Source organism: Rattus norvegicus, chromosome 5 (assembly GCF_036323735.1).
Source record: "Rattus norvegicus strain BN/NHsdMcwi chromosome 5, GRCr8, whole genome shotgun sequence".
Taxonomy (NCBI): Eukaryota; Metazoa; Chordata; class Mammalia; order Rodentia; family Muridae; genus Rattus; species Rattus norvegicus.
In genome coordinates this window covers 65,074,850-65,093,015 of record NC_086023.1, presented here as the reverse complement: position 1 = coordinate 65,093,015, position 18,166 = coordinate 65,074,850, and the positions used below count along the sequence as shown (strand labels likewise).

Genomic DNA, 18,166 nt, shown 5'->3' with positions numbered 1-18,166 from the left:
TTGGGTAGAGACTAGTTACGCAAATGCTAACAAGGTAAGTGGGGGCTCTTCATAGTACTTTGGTAACTTTTCAGAGTTACATTTTAAATTAAAAAGTTTGTTCATTTAAATATTATCAACTGAACAACAGAGCGTTAGGATCTCAGTAACATCATGCTGAGCATGTGACACACTCTAGACCGCAGCCCTCTGAGGACTGTCCTGTCAAAGGCAGTAGCCGCTCCACAACTGCTGCTTTCATCTGGCTAGGGACAGCTGAGTCTTACTAAAGGAAGTACAGTTATATCCATTTGAGAAAGCAATCGAATGATGTTTCTTGTCTTCTAGGGCTGCTTTCCTTGTGGTTCTTAGGAATATTGGACACAGGAGGGGTCATAGCGGCAACAAAAACTGTGAACACTCATTGGAGGAGTGCAGTGTTGGGCTACCACACCACACAGCAGTGAAGACAGCCCCTACAGCAACAGAGCCGAGTCCAACATGAGTGGAAGACATGCTTCAGAAGATGCCTTGATAGCTTCTGCCAAGAATGCACTAACACTTATTTACATAAAAATGCAAAGAAGTTGTTTATGCAATCATTCACGTGTGCACACATATACATGCATGAGAGCACACAAACACATGCTCTGCCCTTTAACATTTAACTTGACTGTTGAGTCCTCTTCAACATCCTAGGTTATTAGGACAAATGAATCCTCACCAGTTAGCCTCAATGGGGGTCTCCTACTTCCCCAAACTCACCTAGCAAGTAAAACTTTATGTACATAGATACATAAATACATATGTACATGTAGAGGCCAGAGGTCATTAAGAATATTCTTTAATCACTGCCTTATTTTTCAAACAGGATCTTTCAGTGAACCCAAAGCTCACTAATTCAAACTTATCAGCTCAGCAGGGCTGCCCCAGAGTTTCCCTCCCTCCCAGAGCTCAGTTTATAGCATCTGCTGCTGTGCCTGGCTCTTTCTTTGGTGCTGGACACTACATATTTAATGTAGCAAGCACTTTACTGACTGAGGCATCTCCTTAGTGATATTTTTTAACTACACATATTCTAAATACGCTTCATCTCTATAATTCTAGAAGAGATTCTATTATATATAATCCATAGCAAAGTGATATGTGGAGTCATATATACTAAGAACATCAAGAGCAGAGGAGAGGAAGGGAGAGGAGAATGGGAGCTTGGCTGTCTGGAACTGGTGAGGAGTCAGGCATGCTTATGGTACTTTTGAGAAATCTGTCCGTATACATGAAGTACTTAGCAGCGATCTCTACAAGCCAAGAGGCTGGTTTACCTCCACTCGTAACCATTTCCCTTTGCAATGGAAGAGGCAGATCTTCCCACAGAAGGGTAGCGAGATGAAGTACTCAGAGGTCATGTGCTAGGAGACAGAAAAGCAAGAAAGGCTCTTACTCTCAGCAAACATTATTATAGCACTGGGAACAACATGGAGGTGTGACTATTTACCCTTCCTCCCCAGGAACAGCTGCACCAGACAGGAAGTTCACTCACCGTGGTGCGCCTGCTGTCAGGCTTGCTAGAACCAGTTTATTCGCTCACCTGGCACACACACACGGCTTACAGACTGACACTGTTAAAATGTCTACAATGTTAGCAGGGTCAGTGGGGTTCAGTGGGCTCGGACTCTATCAGTTCCACAGGAAAAGGCTGCTGGATATGACCAGACCAGAGAGCAGAGGGATGAAGTCAGGAGGCTGAGTCAGCCATGAAGGCCTCTTTCCCCACTTTTAACATTTAACTTCACTTCACTGTTTAATTTCAAACTAAGACATGTTATCAACACCGACATAAGTGCCAGTGAGATGCTAACAAATGACAGGGTTCTTCTCGGCCCCTCTTCTGCCTAGCCTGCAGCAAGGGCCTGCCCAGCGCGTGCTGTTCTGCTCACTGTTGCTAGTGTCTAGCACAAGGACCCACCTGGGGTGGCACAGCATCCTGGGTAATTAGGACAAACGAATTCTCACCAAGTTAGACTCTCTGAGAGTCTCCTAGTACCACAAACTCACCTAGCAAATGGCACTTTACATACATACATTACACACACACACACACACACACACACACACACACACACACACACACACACACCTGTAACAAAAAGGAGTAAACTATATATTTGATGTCTCCACTCCAGATAGTATGAATGAGAGATTCAACATATATTTTAGACTATACATTCTGCAAGGAACTAAGCAAGGAACATTAGCAAAGCAATTGTCTCTACTCTAAGTAGGAGGGTAGCCAAGTAGCCAAAATATTGTAAAGTAACTTGAGGTGCTAGATACTCCTTGCAGGGAAAGGGAAGGGTTTCCTTCCAGGGGTGAGAGGTCAGGGCTGAAGCAGCATGACAATCTGGATGATAATTATGTCATATTGGAGGTTAGGAAATCATATTAGTGACTTCAAACCTCTGCATGCCCTGATTCAAGATGAAAGGAGGAGGGACGGAGCTCATACAACTGACTGTGGAGCTACAGCTATGGGCTGCCTCTCCTCAGGAGAGAGCTAGAGGGTGATCCTGACAGGCTGGCTCCTGGGCACATGGGCTTAAGGTGCATCAGTTGCTGCTGAAAATTTCCTACATGCCAAGCACTGCTCTAGGCAACACTGAGCTATCTGTGATAGCTCACTGGAAGAAACTGCTACACCTTCCTTTTATAAAGCAGAAGTGGGAGTTTCCCCCCAAAGCTCTGGGTTTTCTATCCATCATTTTGAAAAATCAACCTCTAACTATTAAACAATTATTTACTCTGATACATTGAGCCCCTTGCTTGTAAGCTGAGGCTGATCTCAGGAGACGGTACTCCAACACACCTTGCAGTGGAAGTAGTCCTCCGTCTTATGCAGAAGGTCATTGAGTTTGTTCAGACCCTTGCATGGCACCTGGCAGTAGAGTGTTCCATCAGAGCAAATGTTAGTCACTTTGACATTTGTGTACATGGCGTCCACCTGGAACAAGCAAAGACACATGGAGACTGTTAGAGGACAAATGCTTCCATTTACCTAAGCAGTTACCCGAAGAGCCACACTTACACACTTATGAGAGTTAACATTGTCAACCGTCAACCTGACAACTGAGAATCCAATACTCAGCATGTATGCATGAGGATGTTTCTAGAAAGATTTAACTAAGCATTGCCCTGTCTTTGGGACTCTAGACGCATGCCTGTGGAGCTGAGGTTTTGTTTTGTAGTATGTGGGTGACAGGAGGGACTCAGGTCCTCCTGCTTGTCAGGTGAGCATTTAACTGAGGAGCCACGTCTCTAGCCCTGTGATTTACCTTTGTAGGAGGATGGAGGTCCTGTGCTCATAGATGAGGACTAGGAAGACCAGGAGTAGTAAGCGTGCAGGGCGTCTCTTCAGGGGAAGAGACGTATGTAACACTTTCTGCCCACAATGCTTGGAGCAGAGGTGGTAATAGCTTGGCAACCCCGAGCCGTCTGTATGGCCACAGTGGCTTCCTTGGTCCTTTACCTTCAGTCCATTTATCTCAGTCAATCTACAGGGCCGTCCTCCTCCAGACCCCTATCAGGAGTATTTTACTTTGAACCTGCTTCCTTAGTTATGCTATAGAACCCATCTTATGGAGGATACCACTTATACGAGTTTCAATGTGATCTTGCCTTAAGCTTTGTTATACACATGAGACCATGAGATCGAGTTAATTATCACCAGGAAACTTCTTCCCAAATTGTGCTGTGCTTAAATATGCCTAAAAATAAACTACCCCATATCAAAATCTCTAAGTTTGAACCAATACCAGCTACTTAATTGTGTTGAACCAAATTTCTTTCTTGTCTTCCCAGATAGATAACCTACTGGCCGTAGTGTTTGCATAGCCACCAACACACACACACACACACACACACACACACACACACACACACACACAAACACACATACACACTCTTTCACACTGAACAGCAACCACAGTGGTACCTGGAGATGAACTTCTAGAGATCTGTCACATATGGCCTTCAGGCAGGTGGCATTGATGTTGATGTCATCCTCTCCTGAAGTGTCATACAGCACAACCAGTGGGATATCTGACTTGTCCAGTATCTCCACAGCAAAGATCTTCCCGCACGTTAATGACTCCACCACCTTCACGAGGTTGGGATCATCATTCAGAATCTCCAGCCCTGAAAAACAGCAACTGCTTTCATTTCTACTTAGTCATAGAAGCAGCATGGATGCATGATTTCACTGTCTGTCTTGACCACGCCCTGAAATGATAAATCTACCTCAGGATTACAACACTTTTTTTTTTCTTTTTTCTTTTTTTCCGGAGCTGGGGACTGAACCCAGGGCCTTGCGCTCGCTAGGCAAGTGCTCTACCACTGAGCTAAATCCCCAACCCCGATTACAACACTTTTAATGGAAGTTTTGTTTTGAAATCTTTTTTACCTTACAGATCTGAAGATAAAAGGCATGATGTGAACCTCTTTAAGAGACACATTAGAGAGCTAGAGAGAGAGCTCAGCCATTAAAGGGTAGGCACACAACCAAATATATAAGACATATCAGAGCAGGTACTCGTAGAATACTAAGACTGATGACCAATCAGAGCTTTACCACAGAAGGAGCAACCTTTGAGATATATGCAAATCCATATGTAAAACAAGACACTAACATGAGCAAGAACCTGTTCTTGCAAATCATGTACTTGTAATACCTTCCGTATGCTGGTTTTCTGTTTTCAATTAAATGCATACAACTTTTTTTCTTATAAGATTATTATATGTAACTGAAAATCAAACACTCCCTTTCCTCTGCCTCTTCTTCCTTATTCATCCCTACCATGAGGACACCAGAGACAGAGTTATCAAAAGAGATGATGTTTCAGCGGCCAAGGCGTCAGGAGCAGTGCTACCAATCACTTCAAGTTCTTTGACAACTGAAATTCAATATATTACATATATGGCAACTCTTAGGTTCATCTACTAAACTAACCTAATTAAAATAAGACACCATTTCTGTATGGGACTTCAGTGCCTCTGTTTACTTTTCTCCTTGAGTGTAAGCTACAAGGCTGATCCTGCCTTGCCCATTCTCAAGACTTGTAGTGCTGGGCCTCTGCCTATACCTTCACCTCAGCATCCAGACTTGTAGTGCTGGGTATCTGCCCATACCTTCTACCCAGCATCCAGACTCCTGTTCTGCACCTGTGATATGTTCCCTTCAAACCAAGCCACAATCTGTGACTGGCTCTTAAGAGCTTGTTGGCTTATTTCAGAGTCAGGCCCTTCACCCCAGTGGAGGAGTTAGAGAAAGGACTGAGGTAACTGACATGGTTTACAACCCCATAGGAAGAACAACAGTATCAACCAACCAGAAATCCCAGAGCTCCCAGGGACTAAACCACCAACCAAAGAGTACACATGGAGTGACCCATGGCTCTAGCCACATACACAGCAGAGGATGGCCTTGTTGGGCATCAATGAGAGGAAAAGCCCTTGGTCCTGTGAAGGCTCATTTCCTAGTGTAGGGGAATATCAGGGCAGAGAGGTGGGAGGGAGTTGGTAGGTGGATGGGGGAGCACCCTCATGGAGGCAGGGAGTGGGGGGATGGGATAGGGGGGTTCTAGGTAGGAAACCAGGAAAGGGGATAACATTTGAAATGTAAATAAAGAAAATATCCAATAAAAAATATCAAATAAAAGAAAAAATCTTCTTTGCTGATGGGAACACTAATCACTCAAAATCTCTCTCTCTCTCTCTCTCTCTCTCTCTCTCTCTCTCTCTCTCATCCATTCATCCATTCAGGCAGGATCTTACTCTTTACTCTATAAGCCCACATTGACCTGGAACTGACTATGTAGCCCAGGCTGGCCTCCAATTTGTCATCTTATACTCTGAAATGATAGCATCACAGGTGTGAGTTGCCATACTCAGCTTAAGGGGAACTTCCACAGAGGGATCATTTTCATGAAATGGTCTCAGGGCTGGAGAGATGGCTTCGTGCTTACCAATGCTCTCCACCCTCCCAGGGGTCCTGAGTTTGCTTCCCAGCACCCACATTAGAAGGTTCACAACCACCTGAAACTCCAGCTACAGAGTATCTGATGCCTCTGGCTCCACAGGCACATGTATTCATGGGGCATACATACATTGTGTGTGTGTGTGTGTGTGTGTGTGTGTGTGTGTGTGTGTGTGTGTGTGTGTACACATAAAAGAGACATAAAATTTAGAAGCAGAAGTATGATACCTTTTAGAATTACGTGCAAGCCTATTTTTATCTTACTGTGCCTTCCATAGCTTCTCCCCACTGTCTCGCACAGGGGCAGACTCCTATGCTTCTGTAGAGGAAAGGCCCAAGAACCAGCACAACCCACAGGGCAGCTCGTTTAGATGCAGAGTGTGTCTGCACAGTCCATTTCTATGGGGAGGGCCAAGGGCCCTAGCCCTGAAGCAACAGGACCCAGCAAAGTTAACTCCTATGCTATGGGGTCATATAGGCTCTTACTACACAAGACAAAATGAACACCAGCCATTCAAATGGATAAATTTTTTATAATAAAAGACAATGAGCTACATTTTACATAATAAATGTCACAATAAACATTACTACATCTTATACAGAATACCATATGAATTCATTCACTGAACCTTTCATGAAAAACACATTATGAGCTGGGTGTGGAAGCCCACACCTATAATGTCAGCACTGAGGAAGTGAGTTAGGAGGAGCTTAAGTTTAAGGCCAGCATGGCCTACATAGTGAGACTTCACCTAAAACAAAACAAAAAGGAAAAAAAAACAACCAAACAAACCAACCCAGAAGGGCAGAGGAAAAGCAAGTAACACTTGAGACACCAAGAGCGTGTCCAAATTAAAGGGCTGAGGAGTACACTGGGTTTTCTAAGAAGTCCCCTTACCTGCTAGTTTGCACTTTGTAGCTTGAAAGGACAGAGAGCAGAACCGTGGGTTCAGTCGGTATGCTTTACTCTTCTCAATGTTTTCACAAAAGCCATAGTCAACATAGCACACCTAAGGGGTAAAGCAAAACCTTTACCATTCAAAAGTCCTTATCCTTAGTTTAAAACTTTAATACATTCAACTGGACTCATTTTATTCCATAATCATCAAGTGGCACCTCGGCTCTCACCCACAGCCAAAGGAAAGGCTCCCGGATGCACGCCAGAAAATGACAATAGGCTGGGCCTCAGGATCTCATACTCTAGGCCCTTGTCTGCTACCTTACCCCTTAGTCAACCAGCATAAGAAAACCAAGGGAGAGCAGGCTCTGAAGCCTCACCAAGGTCCCCAGTGCTGCTGTCTGGCCCCTGCCTGTCTTTGTTCAATGCTGTACCTTCCTGCTAGGAGTCTACCCTGTCTGAGGGGCAGTAGCTGTTTCCACAGCGCCCATCAGTCCTGTGATACTGGCCAGATGTTAGATTCAAAACAGCACCTGTGACAGCCTGTTCTCTCGGCCACTGTGGTACTAGGGGATGAGATGCTTAGGTCGGGGACAACAGTGACATCATTCTGGACAACAAAGAATCAGTTCACAAAGCTAGTTCACATTATATCTTCATTCATCTTGGCAGAGCTGAGTAGAGCTGACTGGTACACTCTTCACTGCGCTGCTTAGTCGGTCACCTGGACATAACCCAGAATCATCTGGGAAGTGTCTCGGTGAGTTTAGCACAGGGTAGATGCTATAGCCTGCATGTCTGTGGAGGACTATCTTAACTGCCTGACTGATAAGGAAGACCTAGGCTCCCAGTGGGGAGCAGTGTGCCCTGGTTTTGGGCCCCAGGCTATATAGAAGTAGAGGCAGCTAACGGAGCACCAAGCATGGGTGCACTCATTTCTCCCTGCTCTGGCTGCAGATTGGACTGACTGCCCTTAGTTCCAGCCTGAACTCTCTTGCAGTTAAAACTGCATCCTGAGTAAGTCCTTCCGAGTTGCCTCTTTTCAGCATAGTCCCCCAGCTCTCTTTAAGACAAGGCCTCACTGTGGCTCTGAGCTGCCTGCCTCTGCCTCCCAAGCTGTGAAAGCTTTTTCCTTGGTGACTAGAAACATTGTTTCATTAGTCTAGGTCTGGAATCACTAAGACTCTGAGACTATTGGAAACCTAAAGAGCAAACCAAATAACAAACGCGGCAGAGCTGGCGGAAACACCAGTCAACAGAGGCGGCTACGGTGTCTTTTGAAGAAAATGAGGCACAGGCCCCAGCAGGAAATAAAGGTAAATTCCTCCACTGCAGAGTGAGAAGAGAGGCAGACAGCCCTCCAACTCCCCAGACCCCGTGGAGAATGCCTGGCTGCTGGGGCAGACTCACTCTTAGGAAACAACTCTGATTCTGCTGCTGCCTGACCCAGACCAGATTGCTGGCAGTCCAAAGGCTAGCCACGCCAGTGTTCATTCCTTCCCCTCTCAAGGCCTCAAGACTCAGGCAAACTTTTCAATTTCATTAACAGCAACCTACACCTGCAACTTGGACTTGCTCTTCCTGGACCATGGCAGACATGCTGATGATGGGATGCAGCATGTGAGATCCAGACTCCAGAGGTGAGGCCATAGTTAGCAGGAGGCTACGGCAGCACCACTCCAAAGTCTTCACAGGCTTTATGTCTGCAGCCGGCTTCTTTACTGACTTGATGACTGCTTCTACTTCTATGGTAGTGGTGGAATTTTATTTGTTTTGTGGTACTGGAGATTGAACTTAAGGCCTAATGTATGGCAAACAAATTCTTTACCACTAAGCTACATCCTGTGACTTTCTGAAACAGGTTCCCACCCTCTTGCCCAAGCTGGCCTTGAAACTGCTCCCCCCGCCTCTGCCTCCCAAGGAGCTGGATTACAGAGCTGCAGCACCAGGCCCAGATGATAACATATATGGCAATCACAATTCACAGAGCACGCGTCCTTGGATATGTTTTTTGCTCTAAGAGAGCAGAGCAAGCACTTCATGTTGGGATAACTACCAGTAAGCAGGCACTCAGTGCTTCCATTTCAGGGCCTCTGGCACCACCAAGTGACCACAGGTCTCAGTGCCATCGGAGTGCCTGCACACTCCTCCTGGCTGCCCGGGATGTCATAGGAGAGCAAGAAGACTTGAGCAGCTTCAAACAGGCTTTCCTTGAGGAAGCAGCCTCAGCAGAGAGCTGTCGTTCTTCCTTTCACTGTCTTAACTGGGGCTGGGCCACTCTAGGATTACCCCGACTCCTCTTGGGTCCTGCCCCATCTGCAGGCCTTCAGGATGTCTGGCCACACCCATCCTAGTGATCAGCCTATGCTCCTTTGCTTCATGCCCTCCATGTCAAAAAACAGCAACTCCTCTGCCTGGAAGACAGGCAGGATTGTCACTCAGCATGCTTGCTTCCAACAAGGAAAGAAGAAGTGGCATATCCAGGTGGCCACAAGCCCATCATGGATCAGCGACTTTTCTCCCTGTCTGGGGAGCTTTAGGACTCGGAAGGGCATAACTCTTAGTGAACTGAGCCTGTAGGCAGAGTCCTGATGCGAAGGGGCAGAGGCTGATCACCAGGAGGGGATCACACCTGAGTACTGATAACATGTCTAGCTCATGCTAACAAAACTGAGCTTGCCTTTATCTTGTTCTCGTCCGTGGAGATGATCTGTGCTCGTAACCAGGCATCCTCCTCTGCATTGACTGCCAGCAGCTGCCCCACGTGCACGGTCTGGATTGGTGTGACTCTGGGGTTCCTACTGTAATACTCCTTCATCTCGTCTTCCATGAGCTCCTGGGCAGCCGAGTAGTCTTTGCCTACATACCTGGATTGGAGAGAGGAGCGACAGCTCAGGGTAAGTGAACCACAGGGCTCACTGGTGCTCCTGCTTCCCTGCAGTCTTGGTTCCAGTCTCACAGCTGCTCACCCCAGCAGGGGAAGGAACCGTGCTCAACGAGCATCATTCTTAGCACGGGAAGATGCCCACTGCCCAACGTGGCAGTGTGTGACAGACAGCCCTGAGAACAGCAGAGTACAAGTAGGCATTGGAGGCCCCAGGAAGAAGCAGGCTGCAAGAGACCCCAGGACACACGATAGAAGGGATGTGGAGACACCGCAGGAGGTCATGTGAGCCCTTCAGAGTTTGAATGAGGCTGCTGAGATCTGGCAGATGGTTTTACCCTGTGGAGGCTGCATCTTAGAATCCTTAAGATTTGAAAAGCAGAGAAACTACCAAGAACAACGAAGTGAGGCCTAGGACTTAGGGGTGTGTGCAGCAGAACAGTTACCTAGCCTTTGCCAGGCCCTGGCTCCAACTCCAGCCTGCAAGACAAACACAGCAGTGAAATGCCCCCAAAACTTATTTAACAAATTTGAACAAATTACAACAAAATGTTGAACTAATACTCTAGAAGTGACATGTTTTAGATGTAGCTGAGTGCCTCTAAGGTGTACATCCTGTGAAGTGTTATTTCCAAGCATCCCCCTAGCCTTTCCTACTGTTGATGTACAGTCCTTTGATCCAGTGTGCCTTTCCAAACACATTTCTCATCTGCCATGAGTAGGCTGTCTTCTTGCCTTCCGTACAGGCCTCGTTCCAGGGTGTTAGGTCTGGAAAGCCAAGTCTGGCTCAAGAAGTAAGAGCACTTCTGCTCCAGGATGAAGTGTGCAGCTGCAAGAGTTCCCAAATCACCTGGCCAAGGAGGTGAGGGGGCAGAAGAGCTCTGTTCCTTGTATTTCTCCAGTTTTTACCCAGGGCCTCTGGTGATTTGAGGAAACTGAGAAACTAATCCACATGGTCTTGGTAACTATCTACAGGACAGCAGATGGCCCAACCAGCCTACCTGTACCTAGAAAGAGGGGAAAGCCACAAAGACGTTTTACACACAGTGCAAAGAATGACTCTTTTGAAACTAGCTATTTTAAGATGTGTGTGTGTAGTTTCCATCCCTGAATAGGTTACAGATTCTGACAAGGCCCATGATTGCTGAGTGCTGCAAGTGTTCAGGAGAGGCTGGAATCAGTCCTCCACTGGGCTCCGGTCTTTGAGGCATGGGACTTGGGGGCTTGAATTTAGGTGACAACTGAGTAAATGGAGAGGATTCCGGGAGCTGCCTCTGCTCTCAGCAGCAGCAGCCAGTAGAGAAGGATGGCTACACTCACAGGCGAGGACAAGGGCTGGTGCTTTGGCTGGGTGAGAGTGGGCAGTACCCAATATAGGCTCACACACGGTCTCCAAATTACCCGAGCAAAGGGACAGAGAATTTGCACAGATTAACCTCAGTATGTGACAAAGCTTCACCTGTATCTAAAACCCCATGAAGGTCAAAGTCCCTCTAAAGATCCTTCTTGGTGGCAGAGCAGGAGACTAAGCAGGCATCACTGTCCCTTCAGTGTTGCTGGCCCACTTGCTTTAATGCTGCCAAACTCTTCCTTCTGGAAGGATCTAATTTGGACATTCTCTAGCCTTTTCTAGCTCAGCTCTATGTCTTGGGCAGCGCAAACCAGAAGGCCATTTGGGGTGAAGGGGCATGGGTGCTTTTTGCTTCAGTGTTCCCCCCCTCTCCACACTGGACAGTGATCCACCCCTTCAGTGCTTCAGTGATACCCGGTCCCACTGCAGGAAGCAGCAAACTGCCATCTTTCTACACTCCCTAGGTGCTTCATGGTTTTTCTAAATGTCTAAGAGAAGTTTAGAAAAGCTGGACTGATGTTTTCAATTCGGGCTGTCATTAGCCACTTACATGACAGTTACTCATTGCTCAGAATGGCATCTAGCGGCTCAGGGCAGCAGGGCAGCTCTAGGTCCACTGGCTAATCTGAGGTGTATGATGAAGTTAGCTACTCTGACATTTCAGGGCTGACCATTTCAGGGCTGCCACAGTCCTAGATGTGGTGGCATCGCCTGGCCTGAAGGGGCCAGGCTGTTTACAGGTTGAATAGAAATGGAATGTTTTTGACATAGCTGTCATGATGCTTACCAAGTTCATACCATCATTCCCATTTAAAACTATTAGCCATCTTTTCTCCTAAGAATACAGTGGGCACTTAACAAATATTAGCACACTATTGCACTTCACTATGACTCCTGAAGACGGTGTCCTTCCTTCCCTCCACAGCATCCGTGCTAGGAATGGTCACGTGACAACACTGCACAGCTTAACTAGAAATGCCAACTTGCCTGATAACCACATCATTTGTGTTGCTCAGCTCCACCACCAACACAGACGGTGAAGCCTCGGTAGGAATTACCAGAGGCGGCACAGTTATGTCCTCCACAAAGTCATCAGCACTCTCAGCCATGTTTTTTTCTATCTGCAAATACTCTTGTTCAATCATTGACTTGATGTCAAAATCTCCTTGTGCCTGCGCTTCATCCTTTAAGATCTTGTCTGTGGGCAATGGGAGTTTTGCATAGAGAATTGCCTTCTGGGTATTTCCAGAAATGTAGTTTATGGTGCACACATCAGAGAGTGAGGCAAGATTTTTTAAGGCATCCTCAGGGAACTTGACTTTGTACATGTCCTCAAATGCTTTAGGGAGTGCACTTGCCCAAAGGCCGCTTGAGTATTTCCCCAGCAGCTCGGCCACTTTCTCTTTGACATCCGGCATCACTGCTGGGCTCCCCTTTGATGGCACCTCCTGCCTGGGAGCAGGTGGTGGAGGTGGGCGCTCCTTCTCGGGGTCCTGGTCACTTCTCAAGGGCTGCTCTCTCTTGGCAGGATAAAGAAGTAAATCTTGACCACCACCACAAGGTTTTTCCACCTGAAATTTTTAAAGAGAGCCAATGACAGACGTTTCAGTGGATAAGAAAAACCTAAAAACACAAATTATTTTTATACTTTAGAGGACCATTTTCAATTTCATAGTGCGAAAAAGTATACATGTTATTCTTAACTAAAAGATGCATCACCTGACAGGTGACATGAGCAGGAGTTCAGAGACAATCAGGGAAGAAAAGGCGTTCGTTTCCCTCAAGACAGTTAAGACTCAAACCACCCAGGGAATCACGAGGCTCTGTCCTGTCAACATCTCTCTGCAAAATCCAGAGCAAAGTTTGCGAAATACACTGGAGCCAGGGTGAGATGAAGCCATGTCAGGGATACATACATCCCGGGGAGGAACAGTAGGAGTATTTAAGCACAGAGAGGACACTACTTCCTTCCTACAGCATCCTGAGAAACTCACAGCTTTCAGTGCGGCAGTCTTTAGACAAGATGCCCCAGAAACAAGGCAGTGTGAGCAACCACCACAGCAGACACATAACTGAACACACTGCCATCTTAATGAGCTGGGGGTGGGTGGGGTGACATGGCTGTCCTGCAGTGCTCAGCCCTTCTACTGACAGACGAGGATTTGCACAGTCAGCCTCCTGCCCTATGCAGCTTAGACTTATGAGCTAAGAGATTTTCACAGTTTAAATGGCTGACGAATCGGAAGAGCCATTTCACATGTGAACATCCTATGGGAGCAGGTGTGCATCAAGCCTCCCTGGCTTAGGTACCCGAGGCTGCTTAGCTCTGTAAGTCAGGCCAGGCTGGGTGACAGTCATGAAGCTCTGCGAACTTCAAAAGCCTGGACTTCCACTATTTAGCTTTTCACAAAACCAGTTTCTTCACCCTTAGGCTGAGTTCAGATTTCGGGATCTGCCTTCTGGAATGCTTGGCTATTCCTCAGCTACAATTGTACTTCTTAGGAGAATCTGCTCGGATGGTAAGTTTACAGTAACTACCAAAGACAACTGACTGATTCCTGTTTTGCTGCTGTTTGATGCTTGTTTTTAGGCAAGGCTGCCCACAGCCTAGGCTGGCCTTAAACTCATTATTTAGCTCAAACTGGCTTTGAACTCCTGATCTCCCCAACCTTCTCTTTTGAGACAGGGTCTCTCCAGCTGTACTGGAACTATCTAGACCAGGCTGGCCTCAAACTCACAGAGATCTGCCTGCCTCTGCCTTTCTAGTGCTGGGGTTAAAGGTGTGTGTGCCACCACAAACGCCTGGCCCTCTGATCCTCTGTCTCTTAAAGGGTTTGAATCACAAGCACAACCAGAATGCATTTGCTGACTGGTCAGCTCACTAATAAAGAACATTACTTAATTTTCCTCACTTTTCACACAGGACTTAGGAAGACAGACATAGGTGCTATGTACAAAGGAAGACTTCTAATAAGTTGAAAGACAAGGACAATATGACATTAAAGATTTCATTTGGCGCTGGGCATTGTAGCATAAATTCCTAATCACGACTCTTTGGAGGTGGAGTGGAAAGATCAAGAATTCAAAGTTACCTTCAGCTACACACATTTATAAGGACAGCCCGGCTACAGCTACAGGAGATCTTATCTCAAAAACCAAAACAAGCAAAAAACCAAAACCCAGGAATCCTTTTGGTCTGGTTACATATTCTTCATGACACTTAAGAAGTGGGGGACAGGGATCTGAGTGTGAAGCCTCAGTTGTCTTCTTTGTTCTCCCACTGCTGTGTCCTAAGCTTCAAGGACTCAGGAAACACTGCAGACTTTGAAAAGCCTGAGGTCACCTACAAGCCATGTGTACCAGCTAAGCTGCTGTGACATAAGTAGCTGGGGAGTTCCTTCTCGCCATGGCTCATTAGCTTCTTAAATCCAAACTTCTATGTTTTTAAAGTTTCTCTCAGTGCTAGCAAATGATTCAAAGCAAGTATTCTATCTCTGAGCAACACTTCTAGTCCCTCTCTACTCTGGTAGATTCTTGCTATGTGGCCCAAGCTGGCCTTGCATTAGCCATCTTCCTGCCTCAGCCTCTGAAGAAAGGACTATGCCACGCCTGGCCAGTCACTGCTGTGCTTCAGCACCCTGGATAAGGCCTCAGGATTTAGGCCAGGAGTCCAAGCACAGCTGGAAAATATATTTCCCAGAAAAAAGGAAAAATAAAAACTAATGCTGTGAGTGGTTCCTGTGTATATGACTCCAGTGCACACTGAGACACTGCAGCATACCACATCCAAAGCTAGATGAGGCTGCAGGATCTGCCTTCAAACTCTCTCCAGCCTTCACCTACTAACCTTTCTCCACCCCTTCTCAAGAGCAGCTGGAGGCTTAGTTCAGCAGAGAAAAGGCCATTAGCTTCGGGCCACAACTGCATGTGTCCTCATTTAACCCCTAAAAGGAAGCGTTTTTCAGCTTTATACTACCTTTCTTACCGAGGAAGTTACCTGAAAATATAGGGCACTTCAGTGTTTATTTGTCCCACCCACCCCAGAGCCAAGCCTTCATTTCCACCCTTGTTAGTATGAGGAGAAGCCATGATCACACTAACTCCTGCAAAGCTCTTTCATAGCTTCTGCATACAGCCAATGCATTCAACTCTTTTGGGCAGGAAGCACTGCTTTTGACAGAAGTTATGGGCAACTTATCCACTTAGTAGAAGTTCGCCTAAGGCAGAAGCACAGTCTTATTTTTTCTAATCTAATTACTAATTCACTAATCTCTGCTCTTCAGACAAGACTTTATGTAGCCCAGGCTGGCCTCAGACTTATTATACATCTAACTGATGACCTAGAACTCCTGATCCTAGCTCTCCTTTCTCAGGTGGTGAGATTGTGGAAATGCACCTCTATGATCAGCTAATTCCAGAATACTGTTAAAGTCATCCAGAAGTAGTGTTTTTACACATCTGGCTACAGCATCTAAGCCACACTTTGCCTGCAAACAGCAAGAATTTCCCCAAAGTCCAAGCAAGAGTCAGGTAAAGCCCTAAACAAGAAGAGGCTTCCCTCAGCACCACTATGCTTTTGTCTAAGGCAATCTGCTCTCTCCATGACCTCTCCGACTGTAAACTGCAGTGAAACTGCAGAGTGCTCTTTTAGATAGCACTGGGTGTGTCAGGGCTATGCCTGTAGACTGCTTCCTTATTTCTTTTTTCTTTTTTTATTAACTTGAGTATTTCTTATATACATTTCGAGTGTTATTCCCTTTCCCGGTTTCCGGGCAAACATCCTCCTCCCCCCTCCTCTTCTTTATGGGTGTTCCCCTCCCCGTCCTGCCCCCCTTGCCGCCCTCCCCCCAACAATCTAGTTCACTGGGGGTTCAGTCTTAGCAGGACCCAGGGCTTCCCCTTCCACTGGTGCTCTTACTAGGATATTCATTGCTACCTATGAGATCAGAGTCTAGGGTCAGTCCATGTATAGTCTTTAGGTAGTGGCTTAGTCCCTGGAAGCTCTGGTTGCTTGGCATTGTTGTACATATGGGGTCTCGAGCCCCTTCAAGCTCTTCCAGTTCTTTCTCTGATTCCTTCAACGGGGGTCCTATTCTCAATTCAGTGGTTTGCTGCTGGCATACGCCTCTGTGTTTGCTGTACTCTGGCTGTGTCTCTCGGGAGAGATCTACATCCGGCTCCTGTTGGCCTGCACTTCTTTGCTTCATCCATCTTGTCTAATTGGGTGGCTGTATATGTATGGGCCACATGTGGGCCAGGCTCTGAATGGGTGTTCCTTCTGTGTCTGTTTTAATCTTTGCCTCTCTATTCCCTGCCAAGGGTATTCTTGTTCCCCTTTTAAAGAAGGAGTGAAGCATTCACATTTTGATCATCCTTCTTGAGTTTCATTTGTTCTAGGCATCTACGGTAAATCAAGCATTTGGGCTAATATCCACTTATCAATGAGTGCATACCATGTGTGTTTTTCTGTGATTGGGTTACCTCACTCAGGATGATATTTTCCAGTTCCGACCATTTGCCTACGAATTTCATAAAGTCATTGTTTTTGATAGCTGAGTAATATTCCATTGTGTAGATGTACCACATTTTCTGTATCCATTCCTCTGTTGAAGGGCATCTGGGTTCTTTCCAGTTTCTGGCTATTATAAATAAGGCTGCGATGAACATAGTGGAGCACGTGTCTTTTTTATATGTTGGGGCATCTTTTGGGTATATGCCCAAGAGAGGTATAGCTGGATCCTCAGGCAGTTCAATGTCCAATTTTCTGAGGATCCTCCAGACTGATTTCCAGAATGGTTGTACCAGTCTGCAATCCCACCAACAATGGAGGAGTGTTCCTCTTTCTCCGCATCCTCGCCAGCATCTGCTGTCACCTGAGTTTTTAATCTTAGCTATTCTCACTGGTGTGAGGTGAAATCTCAGGGTTGTTTCGATTTGCATTTCCCTTATGACTAAAGATGTTGAACATTTCTTTAGGTGTTTCTCAGCCATTCGGCATTCCTCAGCTGTGAATTCTTTGTTTAGCTCTGAACCCCATTTTTTAATAGGGTTATTTGTCTCTCTGCGGTCTAACTTCTTGAGTTCTTTATATATTTCAACACGGAGGTTGAATGCCTAATTTGTCAGTCCTACCTGCTGACTAAGATTACACACTCACCTAACTTTAGGAACAGACCCTAGCCTGGATGCAGTTAATTCAGCATTCAAAATTCCAGGCAAGGGCTGGAGAGATGGCTCAGTGGTTAAGAGCACCCGACTGCTCTTCCAGAGGTCATGAGTTCAATTCCCAGCAACCACATGGTGGCTCACAACCACCTGTAAAGAGATCCGATGCCCTCTTCTGGTGTATCTGAAGACAGCTACGGTGTACTTATATATAATAAATAAAATAAATCTTTAAAAAAAAATTCCTGGGGTTGGGGATTTAGCTCAGTGGTAGAGCGCTTGCCTAGGAAGCTCAAGGCCCTGAGTTCGGTCCCCAGCTCCGAAAAAAAGAACCAAAAAAAAAAAAAAAAATCCCAGGCAAATTTATTCCCTAGTAAGTTTAGTGACATGGAAAACAGGCTTGGACCAAATATTTCATTAACTAACCTTTGGAGAATGGTTTGGTTCTCAACCTTCCTAATGCTATAAACCTTTAATACAGTTCCTCATGTTGTGGTGACCCCCAATCATAAAAATAATTGTGTTGCTTATTCATAACTGTAATTTTTCTACTGCTATAAATCATAGTGTAAACACCTGTATTTCTCTGATGGTGTTAGACAGCCCCTGTGAAAGGGTTGTCCCACCCTAAAGGGCTAGAAACCTACATGTTGAGGACCACTGCCTTAAGGGTTTCTTAATTCAAAGGGAAATATACATGGAAGGAATCATTTAGACCTAAAAAATTAAAACAAATATAATTTTTAGTTCATTTTTAAAAATTTTCTTATGGATAGAAACTCACTTTTCCCAAAACTCTCCCGTGGCTGCTGGCTCCCACAAATCATGACATCTCTCGTTCTCTCTCTCCTGCTACACTCC

At 46.0% G+C, this 18,166-nt stretch overlaps 1 protein-coding gene across 6 annotated transcripts in view; it reads right to left on the bottom strand.

The window, feature by feature from the left end:
* The window catches only part of Tdrd7 (tudor domain containing 7), a 73,849-nt gene that overhangs the window by 15,150 nt on the left and 40,533 nt on the right, over positions 1 to 18,166 (bottom strand). For all 6 annotated transcript variants that reach the window (XM_006238108.4, XM_006238107.4, XM_008763704.1 and 3 more), the window contains 6 exons: positions 12,128 to 12,711; positions 9,586 to 9,772; positions 6,906 to 7,017; positions 3,968 to 4,170; positions 2,843 to 2,977; positions 1,302 to 1,388 (listed from right to left, as the gene is read on the bottom strand). In XM_006238108.4, the coding sequence (XP_006238170.1) occupies positions 1,302 to 1,388; positions 2,843 to 2,977; positions 3,968 to 4,170; positions 6,906 to 7,017; positions 9,586 to 9,772; positions 12,128 to 12,711 (1,308 nt within the window). The remainder of the gene's footprint in view (positions 1 to 1,301; positions 1,389 to 2,842; positions 2,978 to 3,967; positions 4,171 to 6,905; positions 7,018 to 9,585; positions 9,773 to 12,127; positions 12,712 to 18,166) is intronic.